We start from the raw sequence: 25,394 nt of genomic DNA on the forward strand, positions 1-25,394 counted from the left end.
GCACCATCTTATCCAGGTCATTCATCTACATTCAGACCTTTCAATTTCCCCAAGAACCTTCTCTCTAGTTATGGTAACCACACACTTCATGCCCCTGACACCTGAAACTTCCACCATACTGCTAGTGTCTTCACAGTGAAGACTGATGCAAAGTACTAATTTAGTTTGTCCACTATTTCATTGTCCCCCATTACTACCTCTCCAGCATCGTTTTCCAGCAGTCCTATATCCACTCTTGCCTCTCTTTTGCACTTTGTGTATCTGAGGAAACTTCTGGTATCCTCTTTAATATTATTGGCTAGCTTACTTTCGTATTCCATCTTTACTTTCCTAATGACGTTTTTAGTTGCTTTCTGTTGTTTTTTAAAGGCTTCCTAATCCTGTAAATTCCAACTGATCTTTACTCTATTATATGCCCTCTCTTTGGCTTTTATGTTGGCTTTGACTTCTCTTGTTAGCAATGGTTGTCATCTTTCCCTTTGAATACTTCTTCTCCTTTGGGATGTATATATTTTGTGCTTTCCAAATTACTTCCAGAAATTCCAGCCATTGTTGCTCTGTCGTCATTCCTGGAAGTGTCCTTTTCCTATCAGTTCTGACCAGCTCCTCTCTCATGCCCCTGTAATTCCCTTTACTCCTTTGTAATACTGAAACATCTGACTTTATCTTCTTTTACTGAAATTTCAGGGTGAATTCAATCATATTATGGCCGCTTTCCCCTAAGGCAGGGGTGTCAAACTCATTTTAGGTCACGGGCCGGATTGAGCAAAATGCAGCTTCATGCGGGCCGGATCAGTCGGACGCGTGCGAACGCAGCTTTCGTTGCCTCCGTTTTTTCAGCCTGCTCTCATGTGTCTCAGTCTCTGCTATAACTACAAAGTGTTTCACTTTACAAATTCTGTTTCTTATGAAGAAGACTGCCGAGCAAGACTGCCGAATAAACACTAAAAACCCTGAAAACCTGGTACCTGAATAAACTCAGCATTAGCCATATCATACGCCATAGGCGCTTCGATTACTGGGGCCAGCTTTAATAGTAAGTAGATATTATCTCGCGGGCCAAAGATAATTCCACCGCGGGCCGGATTTGGCCCGCGGGCCTTGAGTTTGACATATATGCCCTAAGGGTTCTTTTACCTTAAGTTCCCTAATCAATTGGCTAATTGCACAACACCCAATCCAGAATAGCCGATCTCCAACGGGGTCAGCCATGAGCTGCTCTAAAAAGCATCTCATAGGTACACTAGAAATTCCCCCTCCTGGAAGCCAGCACCAACCTGATTTTCCCAATCTACATGCATATTGCAGCCTCCCATGACTGTTGTAACATTGCCCTTTTGGCATGCATTTTCTATCTCCTATTGTAGTTTGTCAGGAGGGGAATTAGCAGCCAATGTTTAAAGCCAAGTCCCTTCATTATGTGAATAGGTTGAGAGAACCTTGGAGCGACGGAAGATGAGAGGCGACCTGGTAGAGGTGTATAAGATGATGAGAGGTATTGATCGTGTGGATAGCCAGGGGCTTTTTCCCAGGGCTGAAATGGCTAGGATGAGGGAGCATAGTTTTAAGATGCTTGGAAATAGGTAAAAGGGGGAGGTCAGAGGTAAGTTTTTTACACAGAGAGTGGTGGGTGTGTGGAATGCACTGCCAGCAAAGGTGGTGGAGATGGATACAATAGGGTCTTTTAAGAGACTCTTAGTAGGGAAATGCAGCTTAGAAGAATAGAGGGCTACACAGTAGGGAGATTCTAGGCAGTTTCTAGGGTAGGTTACATGGTTGGCTCAACCTTGTGGGCTGAAGGGCCTGTAATGTGCTGTAGATTTCTGTGATTCTATGACAAAATGGCAGGTGATAGGTGAGACCAGGAGAGGGGGAAGGGGGAATGAAGAAAGAAGCCTGGATGTGATCAATGGAAAAAGGTAAAGGGCTGAAGAAGACGGGTGCTGATAGGAGAACGTAGAGGACCATGGAAGAAGGGGAAGGAGGGGAGGAATCAGAGTTCCAGATGGCCATGGAATACAGAGGACAGGCACTTGGCAAAAAATTCCCCATGGTTCTATAGCCCTGGGCTATTGTTTTCTTGTAATTTCAGTCACTGCCACATTGCAGTCCATGCTTCCAAGAACTTCCTCCTGAGATGCCTCTCCCCTTTGTCTATTTGAAGCTCCTTGATGAGTCATCAATGGGGTCCAGTCACTGATTGGCAGTCACCTCATTGACTGATAGAACAGGTTTCAGGGACAGAATGGCCATCTCATGTAGCAGTGTGGATATCACATTAACGGTAGCAGCAGGCTCCCAGCTTGAAACTTCGAATCACTGCACAGCACAGCAGGGATACTATCCCTTCAGCCCAACTCATCTATGCTGACCAAGTTACCTACCTGAGTTATAGAACACCTGCATAGAAACAGGTCATTTGGCCCATCTAGTCCATGCTAACCTAGTCTTCTGCCTAGTCCCATCTATCTGCACCCAAGCCATAGCTCTCCATACCTCTCTCATCTGGGTATCTACCGGAGCTTTTCTTAAATGTTACAATTGAGTCCACTCTACCACTTCCACTGGCAGCTCATTCCATGCTTGCACCACAGAATGAATGAAGTTCCCCTTCAAAATCTCCTGAAATATTTCACCTTTCACCCTAAACCTACAACCTCTAGTTCTAATCTCACCCGAGCTGAGGGGAAACAGCCTGCATGCATTTACCCCTTGTAGCTAGTCCCATTAGCTGGACCCCATTTGTCTGCATTTGCCCCCTATATGTTATGTCACCAAAGGCTAGAAAATTCCTCCAGATATACTGTGACAGGCATTCTAACTGATTGCATCACCATCTGGAATGGCGGGGGTGAGGGGGGAGTGTGGTGTCACTGCACAGGATCAGAAAAAAAAGCTGCAGGAGGTTGTAAACTCAGCCAGCTGCATCGTGGGCACTTGACTCCCCAGCACCCAGGACACCTTGAAAAGGCGATGCCTCAAAAAGGTGGCATCAGAACCCCCATCACCCAGGACATGCCCTCTTCTCACTGATATCATCAAAAAGGAGGTACAGGAGCCTGAAGACACACTCAACATTTTAGCAACAGCTTTTTCAGAATCAGAATTGGAATTAGATTTATTATCACCAGCACCACTCCACCATCAGATTTCTGAACGGATGAACCCATGAGCAACACCTTAATATTTTTTTATGCAGGCATGAGGAAATCTGCAGATGCTGGAAATTCAAACAACACACACAAAGTGCTGGTGGAACGCAACAGGCCAGGCAGCATCTATAGGGAGAAGTACAGTCGATGTCCTGACGAAGGGTCTCAGCCCGAAACGTCGACTGTACTTCTCCCTACAGATGTTGCTTGGCCTGCTGCGTTCCACCAGCATTTTGTGTGTGTGGCTTCAATATTTTTTTCCTTTTTTTTGCTCTCTGTTTTGCACTACTATATTTATAGATACATTTAGGTGACATAGTAGCGTAGTGGTTAGCACAATGCTTTACGGTACCAGTGAGACCCGGGTTCAATTCCCGTCACTGTCTGTAAGGAATTTGTACGTTCTCCCTGTGACCGCATGGGTTTCCTCCCACAGTCCAAAGACATACTGTTTGGTAGGTTAATTAGTCATTGTAAATTGTCCTGCGATTAGGCTAGGGTTAAATCGGGGGTTGCTGTGCGGCGTGGCTCGAAGTGCCGGAAGGTCCTATTCTGTGTGATATCTCAATTAAAAAAATAAAATAAATATTGTAATTTGTAGTATATTTTCTTCTTATGTATTGCAATGTACTGCTACCACAAAACAACAGATTTCACAACATATGCCACTGATATTAAATCTGATTCTGATTCTCCCTCTAAGCCTTTCCTATCTGTTCAAGTGTATTTTAAATGTAATTATACCTGTCTGTACCACTTCCTCTGGCAGATTATTCCACCTGCACATGATCCACTGTGCCAGATTTGTCTGATAACCCTCCCTTGTGTTTACTAGGCGCTATATGAATGCAGGTTAAAGACAAAGCTAATATTTGATCAGTCTTGTTGAACTGTTTGGGTGTGCATTTCTCTCTCAGACTCTCCAAAGGAGCGTCTGTGCCAGTTTGGGCCTCTGTATCCGTCCACCCCAGTAAGCAAAGCTGATTTGTTGAATAGAGCCACACGCGGCACAGCTCTCGCTGCCTTGGTCCCATGCTCCGTCTTTCACCCCAAGGCTGGCACAGGCTCGGACAGCTGCTCCTGCTTCGTTAGAGCTGTGCTGCTAACGGGACAGTCTGCAGTGAAGGCTCATTCCAGGTCATCATCCTTTGTTTGAGTCTGCCCGCAATGCCCGCTGTGGCATTGCTTCTCTGTGCCTCCGTAGAGTATGCTGTATAGACTTGAAAGATTGGGTCATTTGGGGTTACAGATGTATTCATTTAATTTGTATGATGCCACGTGCATCTTGCCTACCAAGATATAGCCTCCCCATGTTCACAGTTCTCTTAGTAGAGGAGCTGTTATGTTACACAATTCACTTAATTATGATAATGCACTTTATTGTTTAGATGATAAGACATAGGAGTAGAATTAGACCATTTGGCCCATTGTGTCTGCTCCGCCATTCTCCTTAGCTTCTCTGCTTGGCCTTCTCCCCATAACCTTTGATGTTGTGTCCAATTAAGAACCTACCAAGTTCTACCTTAAATACACCCAACGTCCTGGCCTGCACAGCTAGCTACCTGTGGTAAAAAATTCCACAATTTCACCACCTTCTGATGAAAGAAATTTCTCTGCAACTCTGTCTTAAATGGATGCCCCTCTATCCTGAGGCTGTGCCCTCTTGTCGTAGAATCCCCCACCATGGGAAACATCCTTTCCAGATCAACTCTGTCTCGGCCTTTCAACATTCAAAAGGTTTCAATGAGATTCCCCCTCATTCTTCTAAATCCCAGTGAGTACAGACCCGGAGCTATCAAACGTTTCTCGTAAGATAATCCTTTCATTCCTGGAATCATTCTTGTGAACCTCCTCTGAACCCTCTCCAATGCCAGCACATCTTTTTTAGATGAGGAGCCTGGAACAGAACTGTTCACAATATACGAAGTGAGGCCTCACCAGTGCCTTATAAAGCCTCAGCATCCGATCCTGCTCTTGTATTCTAGACCTCTTGAAATGAGTGCTAACATTGCATTTGCCTTCCTCACTACCAACTCTACCTGCAAGTTAACCTTTAGGGTGTTCTGCGCAAGGACTCCCAAGTCCCTCTGCATCTCAGATTTTTGGTTTTTCTCCCCATTTAGAAAATAGTTTGCAAATTTACTTCTTTTACCAAAGCGCATGACCATGCATTTTCCAAAATTTGCCACTCTCTTGCCCATTCTCCTAATCTGTCTAAGTGCTTCCACAGTCTACCTGTTTCCTCAACACTACCTGCCCCTCCACCAATCTTTGTGTCATCTGCAAACTTTGCATCATTGATATACAATGATCTAGCTACTTACCTACTAGTATTATTACTTACCTAATAGTAAGTTTACGTACTTACTTACTGCCTGTTATGCTACTGACATTTAGGGCGGCATTGAAGGTCCTCCATCTCTGGCGGTATTCAGGGCTTTCTTCATCATGTCAGTAGCTTCCTCTTTGTTTTCACCACTGTCAGTCATACAAGTCCTGGGTGGAGACTCAGGAAAACTGTCACACTCAGACGCAGTAAGACTCTTCATTGCTGTTTCCGTAACAGTTTTGTTTGACCAGTCAGGGTTGTTAGCCCTGAGCTGAACCTCTGAACCTGGGGGACCCTTAGTTTAGCCTCTACCTTTGCCCTGTTTGGCATGGGTGACCCTACCAAGAGCCAAAGCATGAAGCCCTGACTCCAGCCAGCAGAGCTCTCTGGGTCATTGAGGCACGCAAGCCTCCAAACCATGACAACGTTGTGGTCTTCTTGGTGGTATCATTTACCTGCACTGCATTTTCCCTGTAGCTGTTACACTTTATTCTGCATTCTGGTTTTGTTTCACCTTGTTCCACTTCAATACACTGTGTAATGGCTTGATCTGTGTGAACAGTATGCAAGATGAGCTTTTCTCTGTCAGCACATGTAACAATAACAAGCCAGAAATAATAGATCAAGGCAATGAGCACAAGATGCTGGAGGAACTTAACAGGCCAGGCAGGTTTAATAGAAAGGAATAAGCAGCCTGATGAAGGGTCACGCCCCGAAATGTCAACTACTTATTCCCCCTTCATGGATGCTGCCTGGCCGGCTGAGTCCCTCTAGCATTTTGTATGTGTTGCTCTGGATTTCCAGCATTGGCAGAATCTCTTGCTGAAAATTCAGAACAACACACACAAATGCTGGAGGAAAGCAGAAGGTCAAGCAGCATCTAAGGAAATGAATAAATAATTAATGTTTTGGGATGAAACCCTTCATCAGGTCTCAAAGGAAGGGGGAAGATAAGAAGATGTGGGAGAGGGGCAAGAAGACAAGCCAGAAGGAGATAGGTGAAACCAGGTGGGTGGGGGAGGAAGGTGATAGGTGGAAGAGGTGAATGGCAGGAGAAGAAGGAATCTGATAGGAGAGCAGAGTAGACCATGGGAGAAAAGGAAGGAGGAGGGGCACCATAGGGAGATGATAGGCAGGAGGAAAATAGGTAGTAAGAGACCAGAGTGGGGAATTGAAGAAAAGGGAAGTGGGAGAGGAAGGAATTACTGGAAGATGGAGAAATTGATGGAGAAAACAGCAATTTTCACAATATATGCCAGTGTAAATAAACTTAATTCTGATTCTGATTCCAATACTAATTCAAATTCCAACTCTCAGTGTCAGCACAGTCAGACCTTCTGCCTGTTAGTAGGAATGGTCCAGATTATGCTTTCAGTTAGATTGGTAATTGGTTTATTGTTGTCACATGTGCTGAGATAGAGTGAGAAACTTTGGTTAGCATGCCATCCAGACAGATCATTTGTGCAAACTCAGTCGGCACCATTATGGGCAGGACCCTCCGCAGCATCCAGGGCATCTTCAAGGAGCAATGCCTCAAATAGGTGGCATCCATCATTAAGCACCTCCATCACTTTTGTCATTGCTACCGTCAGGGAGGAAGTACAGAAGCTTGAAGACACATATTCAACAATTCAGTAACAGCTTCTTCCCCTCTGCCATCTGGTTTCTGAATGGACATTGAACCCATGAACACCACCTCACCACTAATGCTGGCAGCTCATGCCAACCTTTTTTTTGCACTACTTAATTTAACCATTTTATATATAAATGTATGTACATGTATGTATATATGCTTGTATTTACAGCTTTTATTATTCTGTATTGCAATGTACTGCTGCCACATAACAACAAATTTCATGACGTATGCTGGTGATATTAGATCTGATTCTGACAGTAGCAGAATGCAGAATAATGTTACAGAGAAAATACAGTGCATGTAGGCAAATAGGGCAGTATGGCAGCAGAGTAGTTAGTGCAATGTTCTTACAGCGCCAGTGACTGACGTTCAGCTCTGCCGCTGTGTCTGTAAGAAGTTTGTACGTTTCCCCCGTTAGTGTGTGGGTTTCCTCCGGGTGCTCGGTTTCTTCCCATAGTCAAAAGACGTAATTGGTCATATGGGTCACGTGGTTGTAATTGGGCGGGGCGGGCTCCTTGGGCCGGGAGGGCTTGTTACCGTGTTGTATCTGTAAATAAAATAAAATATATGATTTTCTTGCTCTTCCTGTGAGGTTCAGTAACAGCTGGGGAGCAGCTGCTCTTCCTGTCTGCCAACACAGAGGAGCACACAGAGGTCTGAGAGTGGCACAGGTGGGGGGGGGGGGGGGGGTTCGAAATCAGCGTGCCCACTCCTTCTGTGCTTGCCAACACCATCTGCAACTGCTTCTGTTGCTCGGAAACAAAGGCTTCCCTTGCTTTTTACCCAATAATTAGAAACTGAAGACTAAATAACTATCAGTAAATGTTGGAATGGGGTGGTGGGGTGGAGATGTGTCTCTACAAAAGGAGATGTAAGGTCCTCCTCCCTCCGCTAGCCTGCGGGTCACCTGTGGGCAAGGTGTAGCACCTGCTTAGTCCCTGATCAGGGTCACGTGAATCCATGGGAGCAGGTGGTGGATGGTCGAATGAGCAGCTGGTGTAAATCACAAGTCCTGGTTATGTGTCCACTGACACCAGGCAGACAATTTCTGAAGTGTACTGATAATGACTGGGGTCATCTGTCTTGTAAAGACACTGCCCAGAAGAAGGCAATGGCAAAACACTTCTGTAGAAAAATTTGCCAAGAACAATCATAAAGACCATGATTGCCGACGTCATATTGCACAGCATTTACAGTAATATTGATGAAGAGTTGTTCGAAGTCTGACATAAAAACAGACACCATTGGGAATAATCAACAGGTCAGTCAGCAACTGTGGAGAGAGTAACAATTAATGTTTCATGTCAATACCTTATCAGGGAGAGGTTGAGTGAACTTTATTCACTTCAATGCTGAACTGATTCCACACCCTATAGATTCACTCTCAAGGACTCTACAACTCATGTTCTCAGTATTATTTATTTAATTTTAAAAATTTATTATTTGCATTGTCCTCTTTTGCACATTGGTTGTTTGTCAGTCTTTGTTATGTGTAGTTTTTCATAAAGTCTGCTTTATTTCTTTATTTTCCTGTAAATGCCTGCTGGAAAATAAATCTCAGGATATAATATGGTAACATATGCACATTTTGATAATAAATATACTTTGAACTTTGACCATATCCCTCCATGTCCCTTCCATCCATGTACCAATGCAAACTTCTCCTAAATGCTACAACTGAATCCATATCTAGCACTTCCGCTGGCTGCTCATCCCATACTCGAATCACCCTCTGAGTGAAGAAGTTCCTCCTCAGCTTCCCTTCAAGCCTTTCGTCCTAAACCAATGACCTCAAACTGAGGGAACAAAGCCTGCTTGCATTTACCCTCTCTGTACGGCTCATTCAGTACACCTCTATCAGATCTCCCCTCATTCTCCTAGGCTCTCGGGAAAAAAGGCCTCACCTATTGAACCTTTCCTTCGACTCAGATCCTTAAGTCCTTGTAAATTTCCTCTGTTCTCTTTCAATCTTATTGATAAATGTTCTGCAGGTAAGTCACCAAAAATGTACACGATAAGTTAAATTTGGCCTCACAACCATCTTAATACTATTTCTAACTGCTCTATTCAGTGCCCTGATTTAGACCATAGGAGCAGAATTAGGTCAATTGGTCCATCGAATCTGCTCTGTCATTCTATCAGGATTTATTATTCCTCCCAAATCCATTCTCCTGCCTTCTGGCTAAAGAAATTCCTCCTCATCTCTGTTCTAAAGGAATGTCCCTCTATTGGGAGGCTGTGCCCTCTGGTCCTATACACGCCCATCCTCTCCATATCCACTCTCTAGGCCTTTCAACATTTACTACTTTTCACTGAGATGCCCACCTCATTCTCCAGTGAGTGCAGGTCCAGAGTCATCAAATGCTTCTCATACATTAACCCTTTCATTCCTGGAACCGTTCTCGAGAACCTCCTGTGAATCCTCTGTGATGCCCACAAAACAATGAATGTCAGAGTCTGACAGTACTGTATATGGTGACAATATACTGTATACGGGCTCTGATAATAAATTTACTTTGAACTTTTTACTGTAAGAAGCTAATCTGAAATAACTCTGCAGCCAGTCAAACACCTATAGCACCCTGTGTATCACTTTATGGAAGTTGTAATTGACATGGTTTTAATGTACCGTGTTGCAGCAGTTAGATTACAAAGGTTATGTTGCCAATTCTTGAAGGAGTTGAAGATAGCTCATTGTGGGATTACAAGGTCAGTAGTCCTGGAGCAGGACACTACCACATTTCTGGAGAGAGTGTAGTTATTACCCTCAAGTGCCTTAGATGCCACCCACAAGGTCAGCGACACATGAAAAGGATCCAGTGAAATTCAATGCCACCATCTTGTGGCAAGGCTACGCTGGTGATCACGCAGTACTGAGTGAAGGAGATAGTGATATCCCGAATGTGCACATCCATCCCATCCCAGACAATCCCTCTTCCCCCCGTCCCATCAGACGGAAGTCTGAAAGCACATCCCACCTAATTTCTGTGGCATCTATGCCCTGGTATGTATGCCCAGGACTACAAACTTGAACTTCGAACTATTCACAGTTGCAGTTTAACTCTGTGCTTCATCTTTTACAGGACAGGATATGATTTACCAGCTCCTGGACCTGCCCTCTCCTCTCCCCCAGCTGGCACAGCAGCCATTCAGATCGCCCCACTTCTCTGAGGTTTGGTCTTGGGCCACACGCCCTGCCCGGCATCCAACGTTGCCGTCCTATCCCCTGTCCTCCTCCTCAGAGGCCGAGGAGCCATCAACTGATTCCTTTGAAGAAGCTGTGGCCAGGATCTCGCTCCTCAGCCCCCACGCTGACCCCACTCCAGACGGGGAGACGGACCTCGACACCTCATCGAGTGTGATGGGCTCTCCCGACCTTTCTTCTGAAACTGAGATGTACGGAGCCCGGGAAGTCCCTGAGGGGCCGGTGCCCACTCCTGCGGAAGAGGAGGCGGTACTCAGCGACCCAGAGGAGATTTCCCCAGGTTCGACTCCAGATTCTACGTGTACAGGGAAATAAGGAGAAGGGAGAGGGAAGAGAATTAATGGGAAGCCAGGGTGGTCTCTATGTGGTTAGATGGGGCCATACTCAGGATGGAGAAACAACAACTTATATTCCATCTGGAAAGCCTCCAACTTGATGGCATGACCATCGATTTCTCCCTCCAGTAAAAAAAATCCCTTCCCCTTCCCTCTTCTTCTATTCCCCGCTCTGGCCTCTTATCTCTTCTCACCTGCTTATCACCCCACCTTGGGTCCCCTCGTCCTATGGCCCACTGTCCTCTCCTATCAGATTCCTTCCTCTCCAGCCACCTTTTCCACCCACCTGGCTTCACCTAGCACCTTCCAGCGAGCCTCCTTCCCCTCCTCCCACCTTTTTATTCAGGCGTCTTCCCCCTTCCTTCTCAGTCCTGAAGAAGGGTCTTGGCCTGAAAAGCCAACTGTTTATTCACTTCCATAGATGCTTTTTGTGTGTGTTGCTTTGGATTTACAGCATCTGCAGACTTTGTCGTGTTTGGTATATGGAATGAACTGCCGGAGGAAGTGGTTGAGGCAGCCTTGTAACACCATTTGTAAGTTTTGGGGATAGGGACGTTTAGAATGATGTGGACTAAATAGTCAAGGGACTGAGTTTTGGAGGGAGATTGAGCAGGTTGGGACTTCATTCCTTGGAATGTAGGAGATTGAGGTCTGAGGGGTGACATTATGGAGATGTGTAAAGTCATGAGGGGCATAGACAGGGTGAATGCACACAGTCTTTTTCTCAGAGCTGGGGAATCAAGAACCAGGGGCATAGGTTTAAAGTGAGAAGGGAGAGAGATAATAGAAGGATAAGGGGAAGCTTTGGTATCCAGTGGGTAGTCTGTATATGGAATGACCTGACAGAGGAAGTGGTTGAGGTAGGTGCACTAACAATATTTAAAAGGTACTTGAAAAGAAAATGTGTAGAGGAAAATAGAGCTTTGACCAGTGGCTAATTCAGACATTTTAAGTTTGGAGAGGAGGGGACTTCATCCAGGTCCACTGCCCAAGGACAAAAGGCAGGAGCGGGCCATGGAGGCATAATGGAGCTTTGACCAATCACCAGTCAGCGTTTGGGATTGATTGGTAAGAGAAAAGGAAGGCAGGGACAAGTGCAGTGGCCATTGTCGCAATGGCCGTCGTCAGAGTGGATATAGTCAGAACGATGATCTTAAGGCTTTTGCTCTTCAAGGCTTCAGTTCAGACAGAGGGTTCACTCAGACAGAGCAAAGGAAGAAAAGCTCAAGATTTTTCATTCTCTTCTTTAGATCTGTTCAGATAGTGCAGTAGGGGTGACAGGAGAGCAGAATGCTCCTCTTGTGGGACGTGGGAAGGCAGGTGACCTCCAGTAACCCTGATGACTACAACTGCAAGGAGTGCGTCTAACTGCAGCTTCTAACAAGCCACATTAAGGAGTTGGAGCTGGAACTGGATGAACTCCGGATCATTTGGGAGGCTGAAGGGTGATAGAAAGGACATATAGAGAGATTGTTACACCCAAGGTACAGGACACCGGAAACTGGGTGACAGTCAGGAAGGGGAAAGGGGTTAAGGAGCCGGTGCAGAGTACCCCTGTGGCATCCCCCTCAACAAAAGGTATATCACTTTGGATACTGTTTTAGATACTGTCGGAGGGGAGGGTGTGAACTGACAGAGGAAAGTCACAGATCTCTGGTACTGAGTCTGCGTCTGTGACTCAGAAGGACAGGGTGGAGATGAGGCATGCTGTGGTAATAGGGGATTCGTTAGTTAAGGGAATGGACAGGAGGTTCTGTGGGCAAGAATGAGGTTCCCGGATGGTATGCTGCCTCCCAGGTACCAGGATCTGGGATATCTCGGACTGAGTCCTCAGCATCCTTAAATGGGAGGGCAAACAGCCAGAAGTCGTGGTCCGTGTAGGTACCAATGACATGGGTAAGATTCTGCATGGAGAGTTCAGGGAGTTAGGTGCTGAGTTAAAGGACAGGACCTTTCAGGGTTGTGATCTCATGACTGATACCCATTCCACGTGCTAGTGAGGCCAGAACCAGGAAGATTATACAGTTTAATATGTGGCTAAGGAGTTGGTGTAGGAAGGAGGGCATAAGATTTTTGGATCAGTGGGCTCTCTTCCAGGGAAGGTGGGACTTGTACAGAAGGGACAGCTTGCATCTGAACTGGAGGCCACCAACATCCTCGAGGGAAGGTTTGTTAATGCTGCACAGAGGGGTTTAAACTGAAGTTGCAGGGGGATCAGAACCAAAGTGCCAGAACAGTTAGTTCAGGGGTTGTAGGTGCGGATGCTGTTAAGACTTCAGTCAAAGGCATGGTGTGACTAGTGTCCTGAGCTGCGTATATTCCAAAGCAAGAAGTATCATAGTTTAATATGCAATGAGAAGAGGCCGCTGATGGGGCAAAATTGCAGTCAATGGGATGAGTTGCAAAGTATAAGGCGAGTTTGCAGCACAGTTGTAAATTGGCAGCTATGATGTTGTAGGCATCACTGAATCATGGCTAAAAGATTTAAGCTTGGAGCTCAATGTCCAAGGAGATACATTGTATCAAAAGGATAGGCAGGAAGGCAGAGTGGTGAGGTGGCTCTGTTGGTAAAAAATGATATCAAATAATTAGAAAGATGTGACATATGGTTGGAAGGTGTTGAAGGTACTGCAAGGGTAAAAAGACCCTAATGGGAGTTGTATACAGACCTCCAACCAGTAGTAAGGATGTGACCTACAAATTACAACAGGAGATACAAACTGCATGCCAAAAGGACGATGTTACAATAGTCATGGGGGATTTCGATATGCAGGTAGATTGGGAAAATCAGGTTGGTGCTGAATTCCAGGAGGGTGTAACTGTTCCAGAGTGCCTATGAGATGGCTTTTTAGGGCAGCTTGAGTCTGAACCCTCCAAAGGATCAGCTATTCCGGATTGGGCATTGTGCAATGAACTGGAATTGATTAAAGAGCTTAAGGTAAAAGAACCCTTGGGGAAGGAGATCATAATATGATCAAATTCACCCTGAAATCTGAGAAGGAAACACTGAAGTCAGATGTATCAGTATTTCAGTGGAGTAAAGGGAATTACAGAGGCATGAGAGAGGAGTTGGCCAGAATTGATTGGAAAAGAACACTGGCAGGGATGATGGCAGAGCAGCAATGGCTGGAATTTCTGGAAACAATTCAGAAGGCACAGGATATATACATCCCAAAGAGGAAGAAGTCTTCTAAAGAAAAGATGACAAAACCGTGGCTAACAAGAAAAGTCAATGCTAACTTAAAAGCCAAAGAGAGGGCATATAATAGAGTAAAGATCAGTTGGAATTTACAGGATTAGGAAGCTTTTAAAAACCAACAGAATGCACCAAAAAAGTCATTAAGAAGGTAAAGATGGAATATGAAAGTAAGCTAGCCAATAATATGAAAGAGAATACCAAAAGTTTCTTCAAGATACATAAAGAGTAAAAGAGAAGTGAGAGTGGATATCAGACCACTGGAAAAGGATGCTGGAGAGGTAGTAAAGGGGGAGAGTGAAATAGCGGAAAAACTGAATAAGTATTTTGCATGAATCTTCACTGTGGAAGACACTAGTAGTATGATGGAAATTCCAGGTGTCAGGGGTCATGAAGTATGTGAAGCTACCATATCAAGGGAGAAGGCTGTTGGGAAACTGAAAGGTCTGAAGGTAGCTAAATCACCTGGACCAGGTGGTGCACACCCCAGAGTTCTGAAAGAGGTGGCTGAAGAGATTGCTGAGGCATTAGTTATGATCCTTCAAGAATCACTAGATTCTGGAATGGTTCTGGAAGACTAGAAAAGTGAAAGTGTCACTTCATTCTTCAAGAAAGGAGAGAGGCAGAAGAAAGGAAATTATAGGCCAGTTAGTCTGACCTCAGTGGTTGGGAAGATGTTGGAATCGATAATTAAGTATGATGTGTTGGGGTATCTTGGAGGTACATGATAAAATAGGCCCTGGTCAGTATGGTCTCCTCAAGGGAAAATCTTGCCTGACAAATCTGTTGGAATTCTTTGAAAAGGTAAAAAGCAGGATAGACAAAGGAGAATCGGTTGAAGTTGTGTACTTGGATATTCAGAAGGCCTTTCACAAATTGCCACACATGAGGCTGCCTAACAAACTATGAGCATATGGTAATTACAGGAAAGATTCTAGCATGGATGAAGCTGTGGCTGATTGGCAGGAGGTAAAGAGTGGGAATAAAGGGAGCCTTTTCTGGCTGGCTGCCAGTAACTAGTGGTGTTCCACAGAGGTCTGTGTTGGGACCGATTCTTTTTACGCTGCACGTCAATGATTTGGATGATGGAATTGCTGGCTTTGTTGCAAAGTTGGTAGATGATAGGAAGATAGGTGGAGAGGGCAGGTGGTTTTGAGGAAGTAGAGAGGCTACAGAAGAAAGACAGATTAGAAGAATGGGTAAAGAAATGGCAGATAGAGTATAGTGTTGGGAAATGTATGGTCATGCACTTTGGTAGAAGAAATTAAAGGGTTGTTTATTTTATAAATGGAGAGAAAATACAAAAACTGAAGTGCAAATGGACTTGGGAGTCCTTGTGCAGGATTTCCCAAAGGTTAATTTGCAGGTTGAGTCTGTCGTGAGGAAGGTAAATGTGATGTTAGCATTCACTTCAAGAGGACTAGAATTTAAAAGCAAGGATGTAATGTTGAAACTTTATAAAGCACTGATGGGGCCTCACTTGGATTATTGTGATAGGTTTGGGACCCTTATCTTAGACAGGATGTGTTCAAACTGGAGAGGGTTCAAAGGAAGTTCATGAAAATGATTCCAGGATTGAATGGCTTGTTATATGAAAAGCAATTGATGGTTCTGGGCCTGTATTCACTGGAATTCAGAAGACTGAGGGATGACCTCATTGAAATCTAACAAATGGTGAAAGACCTTGATAGAGTGGATGTGGAGAGGATGTTTTCTATGGTGGGAGAGTCTAAGACCAAAGGACACAGCCTCAGAATAGAGAGGGGTCATTTTAGAATGGAGATGAGGAGGAATTTCTTCAGCCAGAGAGTGGTGAATCTGTGGAATTCATTGCCATAGGCACCTGTGGAGGCCAAGGCTTTATGTATATTTATGGCAGATGTTGATAGATTCTTGGCATGAAAGGATAAGTTGGGAAAACAGGAGATTGAGGCTGAGAGCAAAATTGGATCAGCCATGATGAAATGGCAAATCAGGCTTGACTGGCCAAATGGCCTAATTCTCCTCCTATATCTTATAGTCTTTTGCTCTTATGGAAATGGGCCAAACACAGTTCCAGAAAATTAGAGTCAGAATCAGATTTAGTCTCACTGACATATGTCGTGATAAAGACTGTGTTGAGGAAGCAGGGTGTCTGCAAAAAGGACTTAGTTTGGGAGAATAGGCAAAGAATTTGCAGATTGAATATTGTGTAGGGAAGTATATGGTTATGCACGTTGGTAGAAGTAATAAAGGTATAGACTATTCTCCGAACTGGGAGAAAATTCAAAAATCAGAGGTGCTAAGGAACTTGGGAGTCCTTTTGCAAGATTCCCTAAAGGTTACCGTGCAGGTTGAGTCAATGGAAAGGAAGGTAGATGCATTCATTTCATGAGGACTAGAATAACAGAGAAAGGGTGTGATGGTGACGCTTCATAAGGCATCAGACCACACTTGGAGTACAGTGAGCAGTTTGGACCCCTTATTTAAGTAAAGATGTGCTGGCATTGGAGAGGGTCCAGAGGAGGTTCATGAGAATGATTCTGGGAATGAAAAGGGAAACTGATTGTATGGAGAGCATTTGTTGTTTCTGAGCCTGTACTGATTGGAATTTAGAAAAATGAAGAGGGATCTAATTGAAACATATCAAATATTGAAAGGCCTAGATAGTGTGGACCTGGAGAGGATGTTTTGTAGAGTGGGGTAGTCTAGGAACAGAGATGAGGAGGAATTTCTTCAGCTAGAGGGTGGTGAATCTACATAATTCACTGCCACGGATGGCTGTGGAGGCCATGTCATTGGGTATATTTAAAATGGAGGTTTGATAGGTACTTGATTAGTCAAGGCGTCAAAGGTTATGGGAAGAAGGTAGGAGAATAGAGTGTAGAGGGATAATAGTCTTGCTGTTGTCTGTAAGGAGTTCGTATATTCTGCCTGTGACCAAGTGAGTTTCCTTCATGTGCTCTGCTTTCCTCCCATTTTCCGGTTGGTAGGTTAATTGGTCATTGTAAATTTTCCCATGATTGGGCAGGTAAGTGGAGATGAGTCCATAGCCAGATCAGCCATGATCTTATTGAATGGTGGAGCAGGATCGACGGGCCAGATGGCCGACACCTGCTCCTATTTCTTATGTTCTTATGAGCAGACTCAATGGGGCAAAGGCCTAGTTCTGCTTCTGTGCCTTATGGTCTTATTTTGCAGCAGAAGGAAAGGGCAATACATAAAATATATTATAAATTACATAAGAAATTTACTGTGTATATAAAAATTTAAATTTCAATAATTAGCGCAAAAGAAGGGCAAAATTAGTGGTGAAGTGTTCATTGGTTCATTGTCCACTCAGAAGTAAAATGGCAGAGGGGAAGATGACACATGGCCTGAAAACTACACAGCACGTTAAACGTTTAAATGTTTATAAAGTTCTGGCTGTGCGGCAACAAAAGCTATGTGTGCAGGAGCATTTCAGTAACTGCGTGGCTGCACACCCATGCAGCTTAGAGGGAACAGAGCAGCTAGACGTAACAACATTCTTCAGGGACCAAGGAGCAAAACTCAGTACATATATCACATACAGCACTTCAATAATAATAACAGAATAATATTAACAGATAATAAAAAAGTATTTTGTGGAGCTGCAAGTTGATATAAAGTACATTTTCAGTACAGTACTGTGCAAAAGCCTTAGGCGCCTTAGATTTTTTATATGGTTTCAGATTGTATGGAAATCCACAGAGCCCTGATCTTAACATCATTGAGGCTGTCTGGGAATTACCTGGAGAGAGGGAAGCAAGTGAGACAGCCAAAGTCTGCAGAAGAACTGTGGGAAGTTCTCCAAGATGCTTGGAACAACCTACTAGTTGTTTTTCTTATAAAACTGCACAACTGTGTACCTAAAGGCAAAGAGTGGTCACACCAAATATTGATTTCATTTCATTTTTTTTCTGTTTGCTGCTCATTCTAGTAAATTTTTTGATATTTAGAAACTTTATGTTTCATCATTTTTGAAAGCATCTTCACTTTACACAGCTTGGTGCCTCAGATTTTTGCGCATTTCTGTGTAACCCGACGATCATCAGGCTCCTGAACCAGTGTGGACAACTTCACTCACCTCAACTCTGAACTGATTCCACAACCTACAGACTCACCTTCAAAGACTTTGCAACTCATGACATCACGGTAGCATAGCAGTTAGCACGATGCTGTTACAGCTCGGGGTGTACTGGAGTTCAGAGGTTAATCTCTCCATCCCCGATAAGGAGTTTGCATGACCTTCCATGGGTCTTCCCTGGGTCCTCTGGTCTCCTTCTGCATTCCAAAGAAATACTGTGTAGGTTAATAGGTGTTTTTGTTAGTGCAACACTTTACAGTACCAGTGACCTGGATTCAGTTCCCACGCTGCTTGTAAGGAATTTGTATGTTCTTCCCGTGACTGCGTGGGTTTCCTCTGGGCATTACGGTTTCCTCCCACAGTCCAAATATGTAAATTGTAAATTGTCCTGAGATTGGGTTATGGGTTATGGTTAAATCGATGTTGTTGGGGGTTTGCTGGGCAGCGTGGCTCCAAAAGCTGGCAGACTTTTGCACAGTACTGTATGATATATAGTTAAATATACAACAGTATAATGCTACTGGCTCTGGCATAAATAATGTCAACTGGCTTGCGGTAGAGTGTTCAGAAAGCTCACAGCCTGGAGAATGAGGCTGTTACCCAGTCTAACAGTCCTTTCTGTGAGCACTGACCGTATGTGTGAGTGGGTGGGTGCATGGGAGATGGGCAAGGGGCTTGTTTTGCTGTTCTGTAACTTATTGTCGCTTATAGTAACTTTTTTTTATCTTTTCCCTGTACTGCGGCCACAAAACAACAAAATTCTCAATAAACCTGATTCTATCTGTTACTGAAGTAAGGCTTGACCAATTCTTTGATTTCAGCTGCTCTGCCGAAGAGCTCAGATGCCTCCGAGACTGCTCCAGTAGCCCTGTCGCCTCTCAGTTCTACTCTTTGGACTATGATTGAGAATGATGCGGCCCCGCCTCTTTTGCACCCCCTGCCACAGTCTCCATCGACCACTGCTTTGAATGGGACCACGGCCGTTGCCGGGACAGTGGCCGCCAAAGTCACCTCCATTTCACCGCTAGTGAAGGTGAATGCGGGCAAAGAGACTGGCGCCACCTCGCCGTCTGCAGCGCGGACATCCACCGCCAGTCCGCGCCCTGTCCGGGTGGGCACCGCGTCCTCTGTGGGAGCTGGAGGCCACAGGCAATCTCATCTGGAGAAAGGGAGAACGTCAGCGGCGCCTTCGCTGGCACTGACGGCAGCCTTGACCTCACTCACCACGGCAGCGCTGGCCGCCAGGGATCTGCAGACAACCACTCCAGCCTCAGTCGCCAGCAGGGCCACGGCTGCAACATCTGTCAGCTCCTTGTCCTCACCGAGTCTGAACTGCAGGTTGTCGGACCAACTTTGGGTCAGGACAGGTATGGAAACCTTTCAGAAAGCGATTTGTGTGTGGTTATCATTGAATCATTGATATTTATTGCATGGAAGTAACCCTTTAAGTCATCATTTGAAACATGGAACATTGAACGTAGAACATACAGGCCATTCAGCCCACAATGTTGTGCTGACCTATATTGGTATTGATATTAGCATCAGTCCTGTTTGATTCCTGATTGATTCCTGTACCAAAATACAGTGAATAACCTGTCTGACATACTGTTCATACAGATCAATTCATTACACAGTGAATCGAGGTACTGTAGAATAAGGTAAAGTAATAACAATGCAGAATAAAGTGTAAAAGATACTGAAAAAGTGCAATGCAGATACACCAAGTACAAGATCATAACAAGGTAGATTGTGAGGTCAAGAGTCCATCCTATCGAACAGGAGGTCTATTCAAGAGTCAGACAACAGTCGGATCAAAACTGTTCTTGAACCTGGTGGTATGCGCTTTCAGGCTTTTGAAACTTCTGCCCGATGGGAGAGAGGGGAATAGAGGGTGATCAGGGTGGGCTGGTTGTTAGCTTATGCTGGCTGCATTACTGAAGCAACAAGTATAGAGAGAGTCCAAGGAGGGGAGTCTGGTTCCTGTGATTCACTGAGCAGTCACAACCAGAGCAGTTGCCATACCCAACTGTGGTGCATCCAGATAGAATGCTTTTTAAGATGCACTGATGACAATTGGTAAGAGGAATTAGAGGAACTGGTGAGCTTTCTTAGATGTCACAGCAACATGACTGGGTCAGGACAGTCAAATGCTGATGTTCACATCTAGGAACTTGAAATTCTCAACCATTGATGGAGGCATGTGCACCAACTCCATTTCTGAAGTCAATGACCAGCTCTTTTATTGACATTGTGGGATAGGTTGTTGTGAGAACACCATTGTCACTAAGCTCTCTATCTCCTTCCGATACTCCAATTCATCATTATTTAAGATGTGACCCACTTCAGGTGGAGTTAGAGCAGATTCCAGCCATGCAGTTGTGAGTGTCCAGGGAGAAGAGTACGGGGCTGAGGACATAACCTTGTGGACATTGGTGTTTAGAATTATCATGGTCGAGGTGTTATTGCCCATCCTTACTAATTGTGGTTGGTTGGTTAGGAAGTCAAGGATCCAGTTGTAGGGGTGAATGTTAACGCCCAGTGTCCAAAGTTTGATGATGAGTTTAATGATATAAACTTACTTCCTTTTCAATGTAACCTTTCCTTCCTATACAGCCCATAGCCTTCTATTTTTCTTACGTCAATGTGCCTATCTAAGAGTCTCTTAAATGTCCCAAATACATCTGCCTCTACCACCCTGGGTAATGTGTTTTAGGCACCCACCATTCTCCTCGTAAAAGAAAAACTATCTATGACATCTCTCCAAAACTTCCCCCAACTCATCTTGAAATGAATGTTATTAGCATTCTGAAAAAGAGGCACTGGCTGTTCACTCTGCCTGTGACACTCATTATATTATACACCTCTATGAAGTCACCTGTCTTCCTCCTTCACTCCAATGACAAGAGCACTGACTCAACCTTTCTTCATAAGACATGTTTTCCAATCTAGTGCCCATTACGTCTGTGCTGGCCATGATGCCTAATAAAGCTTATCTGATCTGTTTGTTACCATTGCTATGTGCCATGTCGTATGATGTGGGCGATCATGATCGTTCCATGACCATAATTGTTCTTGGCAAATTTTTCTACATTGCCTTCTTCTGGGCAGTGTCTTTACAAGACAGCTGACCCCAGTCATTATCAATTCTCTTCAGAGATCGTCTGCCTGTTGCATAACCGGGACTTGTGATATGCACCAGCTGCTCATACAACCATCTACCACCTGCTCCCCTGACCTCAGTGACCCTGATCAGGGGGCTAAGTAGCCGCTACACCTTGCCCAAGGGTGACTACTCATGGGAAAGGTTTCAAGAGTAAACTGCGAGGAAAAATCTGGAGTTGGAGCCTCTAAGCCAGTCTTACGTTGAGCTCAACGCTGACTGACAACTCCTGTGGTGCCATTGGTGCCAAACAGGTCTCTGCCGTTTCTTTGGATTCACCAGTTGCATGGAGAGTGGGAGCCTGGTGCATGGGCATACCTTGCACTCCATTTTGTACTGTCCTGGCTTGTGTATCACATAGGCAGCTAGGACACAATACCCAACCAACAGAGGGCTTTGAATCTCCCGGTGCCTGCATGTTCTTGTGCCTCGCTAAGTACTTCCGTTGCCCTGTGTGTGGTTCTTCCTCATACCTGTTTCCTGAGTTTATTTAAAGATACAGCACAGAATAGGCCATTATGGCCCCTCGAGCCATACTGCCCTGCAACCCCCCAGCAACCCTGATTAAACCCTAGCCTAATTACAGGACAATTTGCAATGACTAATTAACCTATCCGGTATGTCTTCGGACTGTGGGAGGAAACCGGAGCACCGAGGGAAACCCATGCATTACACAGGGAGGTCATTTGTAAGTCATCCTTACAAACGACACCAGAGCTGAACCCCAGTCTCTGGCATCCCAAACTATAATTGTGTTATGCTAACCATTACGCTACGGTGGCACCACAAGTTTAGCCTGAACCTGTCTAAGCGGGCTAAAAGTAATCATGATCCAGAGAACGCATGAGTCCCAACTTTTTTAAAAGAGTTTATTGCATTCTTGTAAACTCCGCAATTAATGTAGTATAAAGTACTTCACATAATACAGTATAACATTAATATGCGGACCTCCATTTGTCGGGCTGACCATGGATGTTGTGTCCTAGCCGTCTACATTGGTGGAACAGCAGCAACAGTCGATATGAAAGTCAGAGCGGGACAATATGGAGAGCAGGGTACTGCCCATGCAGCAGACTCCCCTCTCCACACAGCTGATGAGTCCAAAAGAACGGCAGAAACCTGGCACTAGCGGATCACAGGAGTTGCCAGTCAGCACTGAACTCAATGTAGGACCGCCTTAGGGACTCCAGCTCTGTATTTTTCCTCAGGGTTTACTCCTGGATCCTTTTCCACGAGTGGTTATAGCCGCAAGTCAGTGGAGATTTGAGATCAGAGCTTTCCTTCTAGATGAGCTGCCAACCACAGCAGATGAGCCTCAACTGCCTGAAAACATTAATATAATAGAACCAGAAACACTGATTAATGATATGAAACATGATTATATCAGCAGCACGGTAGCGTAGTGTAATGCTCTACAGTGGCAGGTGTAAGATCGTGGTTTGATTTAGAAGGATAGGGGCCAAACAGGCAAATAGGACTGGCTCAGACAGAGATTTTGGTCAGCATGGATAAGCTGGGCTGAATGGCCTTTTCCCATGCAGTACGATTCTATGATTCTATAAAGTAACTTCAGATTTTTGTTAGAAAATCAAAGAGACACAAGAGGCTGCAGATGCTGGAATCTGGAGCAATCTGCCAGAGGAACTCAATGGATCTGTGGGAGGAAAGGAATTTGTCAATGTTTGAGCTTGAAATAGATGTTGCACTTCTTCAGAGATTAAAGATTAGCGTTATTTGTACATGTACATGGAAACATTTAGTGAATTCTATTGTTTCTGTCACATCAAGCCAGTGAACATTGTGTTGGGCAGACGGCAAGTGCCACCGGGATTCTGGCACCAACATAGCCTGCCCTTTAGGATTTACTAATCCTAATATGGGAGGAGACTGGAGCACCTGCAGGAAGGACATGTGGTCATAGGTGGGGGTGGGTGTGGAGTGGGCAATATACAAGCTCCTTACAGACAGAGGTGGGAATTGAACCCCAGTTGCTGGCACTGCAAACTGTTACTCTACCATGCTGCTACACTCCTGGTGCATTTCCATGAATTCGTTCTTCACACTTTCCAGTTTAAAGGCGTGCTTTCGATGCATTCAGGGATTTGGGAAAAGCCATCCATTTCTACTCTTTCCAGTAGACTCTTCAATTTTCCTCCATTTGTGAGTAAATTTTGTGAAAAGCCTGCTCTTTCATTTGAATTCCAAAGGATCAGTGGATTAATCGGGCCATTGTTTAATCGGGGCAGCCGATTATTTGGGACAACTCTAAAAGGACAAAATCAAATCAAGAAAATAGCCGAGATTTCCTTGGTTTATTTGGGACATTATGCCCCTTAATTGGGACAGGAGACTGTGGCCAAATTGTTCCTAATTAGCATCAGTTGCATGCACTTGTGTGGCCATTAGACACAACACTGTGCTTAGATGATGATAATTGCCCATTATGCCACTGGCATTTAGGGCAGCAATGGAGATTCCACTCTGTCAGTCCCTGGTCATCATCTGTATTATGCCCCAGGTGTGGTTCAGGGTCCTCATTTCTGTCTCTGTGGTATGGTGTCAGGTTGTCTTTAGTCTCCCATGTTTCCTTCAGCCTTCCTCCAGCACTCCAGTGAAGTGCTGACTTGATGATGGAGTTGGTCTCTCTTCCCATCACATGCCAAATCCATCTCCAATGTTTCCACGTGACGACTGTGGTCATGCCCTCCTGATGACACTGAATGAGGAGATCCACTGTGGCCAGAACATACAGAGGAACTTCCGGAGGCTCATGGTGTGGAATGACAACAGCTTGGCAAGGCCATTCTCTGTCATGCACCAGCATTCTGACCTGTACAAGAGTGCAGACAGAACAAGGCTCTGGTACAGCCTCACCTTGGTGTGCTTAGAGCGAACCATTTTTAAATAGCATCAGCTGCGCGTTCTTCTGTTATTTTATTCATTTGATCTGACAGGCGCCAAATTAAAAAGCAGTGATTTTTGATACTACTTCATGCAGGAAGGCAATGAAGGCAGTCCATTATCTGCACTAGGTGCCTGTACTGATTTTGTTAATTTACCATCAATCAAAAGAACATGGCAGCATACACTAGATGAATTTCTCCATCGATAACTATTAAGAGCTAATACACAATTTTATAGTGCTGTAGTAGCATTGGTAGTGTTCTAATTTGTTCTGTATTTTATTTAAATACATAATGGGTTATTCAGTTGAACAGTAGTTTGTCTTTTTTATACCTTTTTAACTATTTCCATAAAACTTCAGCTAATTGGGGCAGCCACTTAATTTGGCCAAAATGTACTGGTTTCAAGTTGTCCCAGTCAGAGTCAGAATCAGGTTTAGTATTACCAAGTTATGTCATGATATTTGTTGTTTTGTGGCAGCAGTACAGTGTAATACATTAAACTAAAAAACTGTAAATTACAGTAAATATATATATATGCAGTATATAAGTTAAATAAATAGTGCATAAAGAAAATAAAAGTAACCAGAATCCACTGTATTTTAGAGCTGAGTTGGATTAAGTCCATAACAAGCCTTTAGTTCTGGACAGAGCCTGCTGGTCAGTAGAGGAACATGGCTTGTTGTGATGTCCTGTTAAGCAAAGGGATGACCAATTGCTCTCTTCTTGTGCAGCAAGTGTAACGTCATGGTCTCAGCTGCTTCATCACATTTTCCTCAGCAGAATTCCAGCTCGATTTAATTTCTAAAACATCTCTTCTACTCGATGAGCCAACGTTTGTACTGTTTTGTTTCGTTCATTGTATTGCTCAGTTGGAAACTCATTGGACACTATAGTAACTGTGTCTTCTTCTTAAGCCCACTACCCTTACTGGGGCATAGGCTGCTGACAGCAGCTCATCAGTCTTCTGCCCTGGGCCATTCTTTCAGCCTTTCAAGGTGTAGCCCATCGAAGATCCTTACTCTCCCAGGGATGAGGTCTTTGGAGCTTCTGTTGGTGTTTCTGTAGCTCTGGGTTTTAACAGGGTGGAGTTGTTAACACTACACCCAACCTCCTCGTTTCATAGCCAGGCTTGGGAACATCCATCATAGAGTTGTAGTAATGGTGTCCCAGAGAAAATCAAAATTTGGCAGAAGGTTTCAGAGTTGTTGAGATGTTAAATCTTTAAAAACAAATGCAGAGTAAGAGATTGGTCTCTTGTGTACTTGAAGAAAATAACAACTATGTGTACTGACACATAGAATAACAACATTTAAAAGAGACTTAGATAAGTAGAAGAATTGAAAAGGTTTAGGAGTTCCCAACCTTTTTTAATGCCATGGACCAATGCC

The 25,394-nt window shown here is 44.4% G+C and overlaps 1 protein-coding gene across 2 annotated transcripts in view; it reads left to right on the forward strand.

Moving 5' to 3' along the window:
• The window catches only part of kiaa1549la (KIAA1549-like a), a 258,910-nt gene that overhangs the window by 47,692 nt on the left and 185,824 nt on the right, over nucleotides 1–25,394 (forward strand). The window contains exons 2-3 of one of the 2 annotated variants that reach the window (XM_073049878.1): nucleotides 10,201–10,602; nucleotides 18,762–19,307. In XM_073049878.1, coding sequence (XP_072905979.1) covers nucleotides 10,201–10,602; nucleotides 18,762–19,307 — 948 coding nt within the window. The remainder of the gene's footprint in view (nucleotides 1–10,200; nucleotides 10,603–18,761; nucleotides 19,308–25,394) is intronic. The other variant, XM_073049879.1, reaches the window with a different exon arrangement.

The sequence above is a fragment of the Hemitrygon akajei genome, chromosome 6 (assembly GCF_048418815.1).
Source record: "Hemitrygon akajei chromosome 6, sHemAka1.3, whole genome shotgun sequence".
Classification (NCBI taxonomy): Eukaryota; Metazoa; Chordata; class Chondrichthyes; order Myliobatiformes; family Dasyatidae; genus Hemitrygon; species Hemitrygon akajei.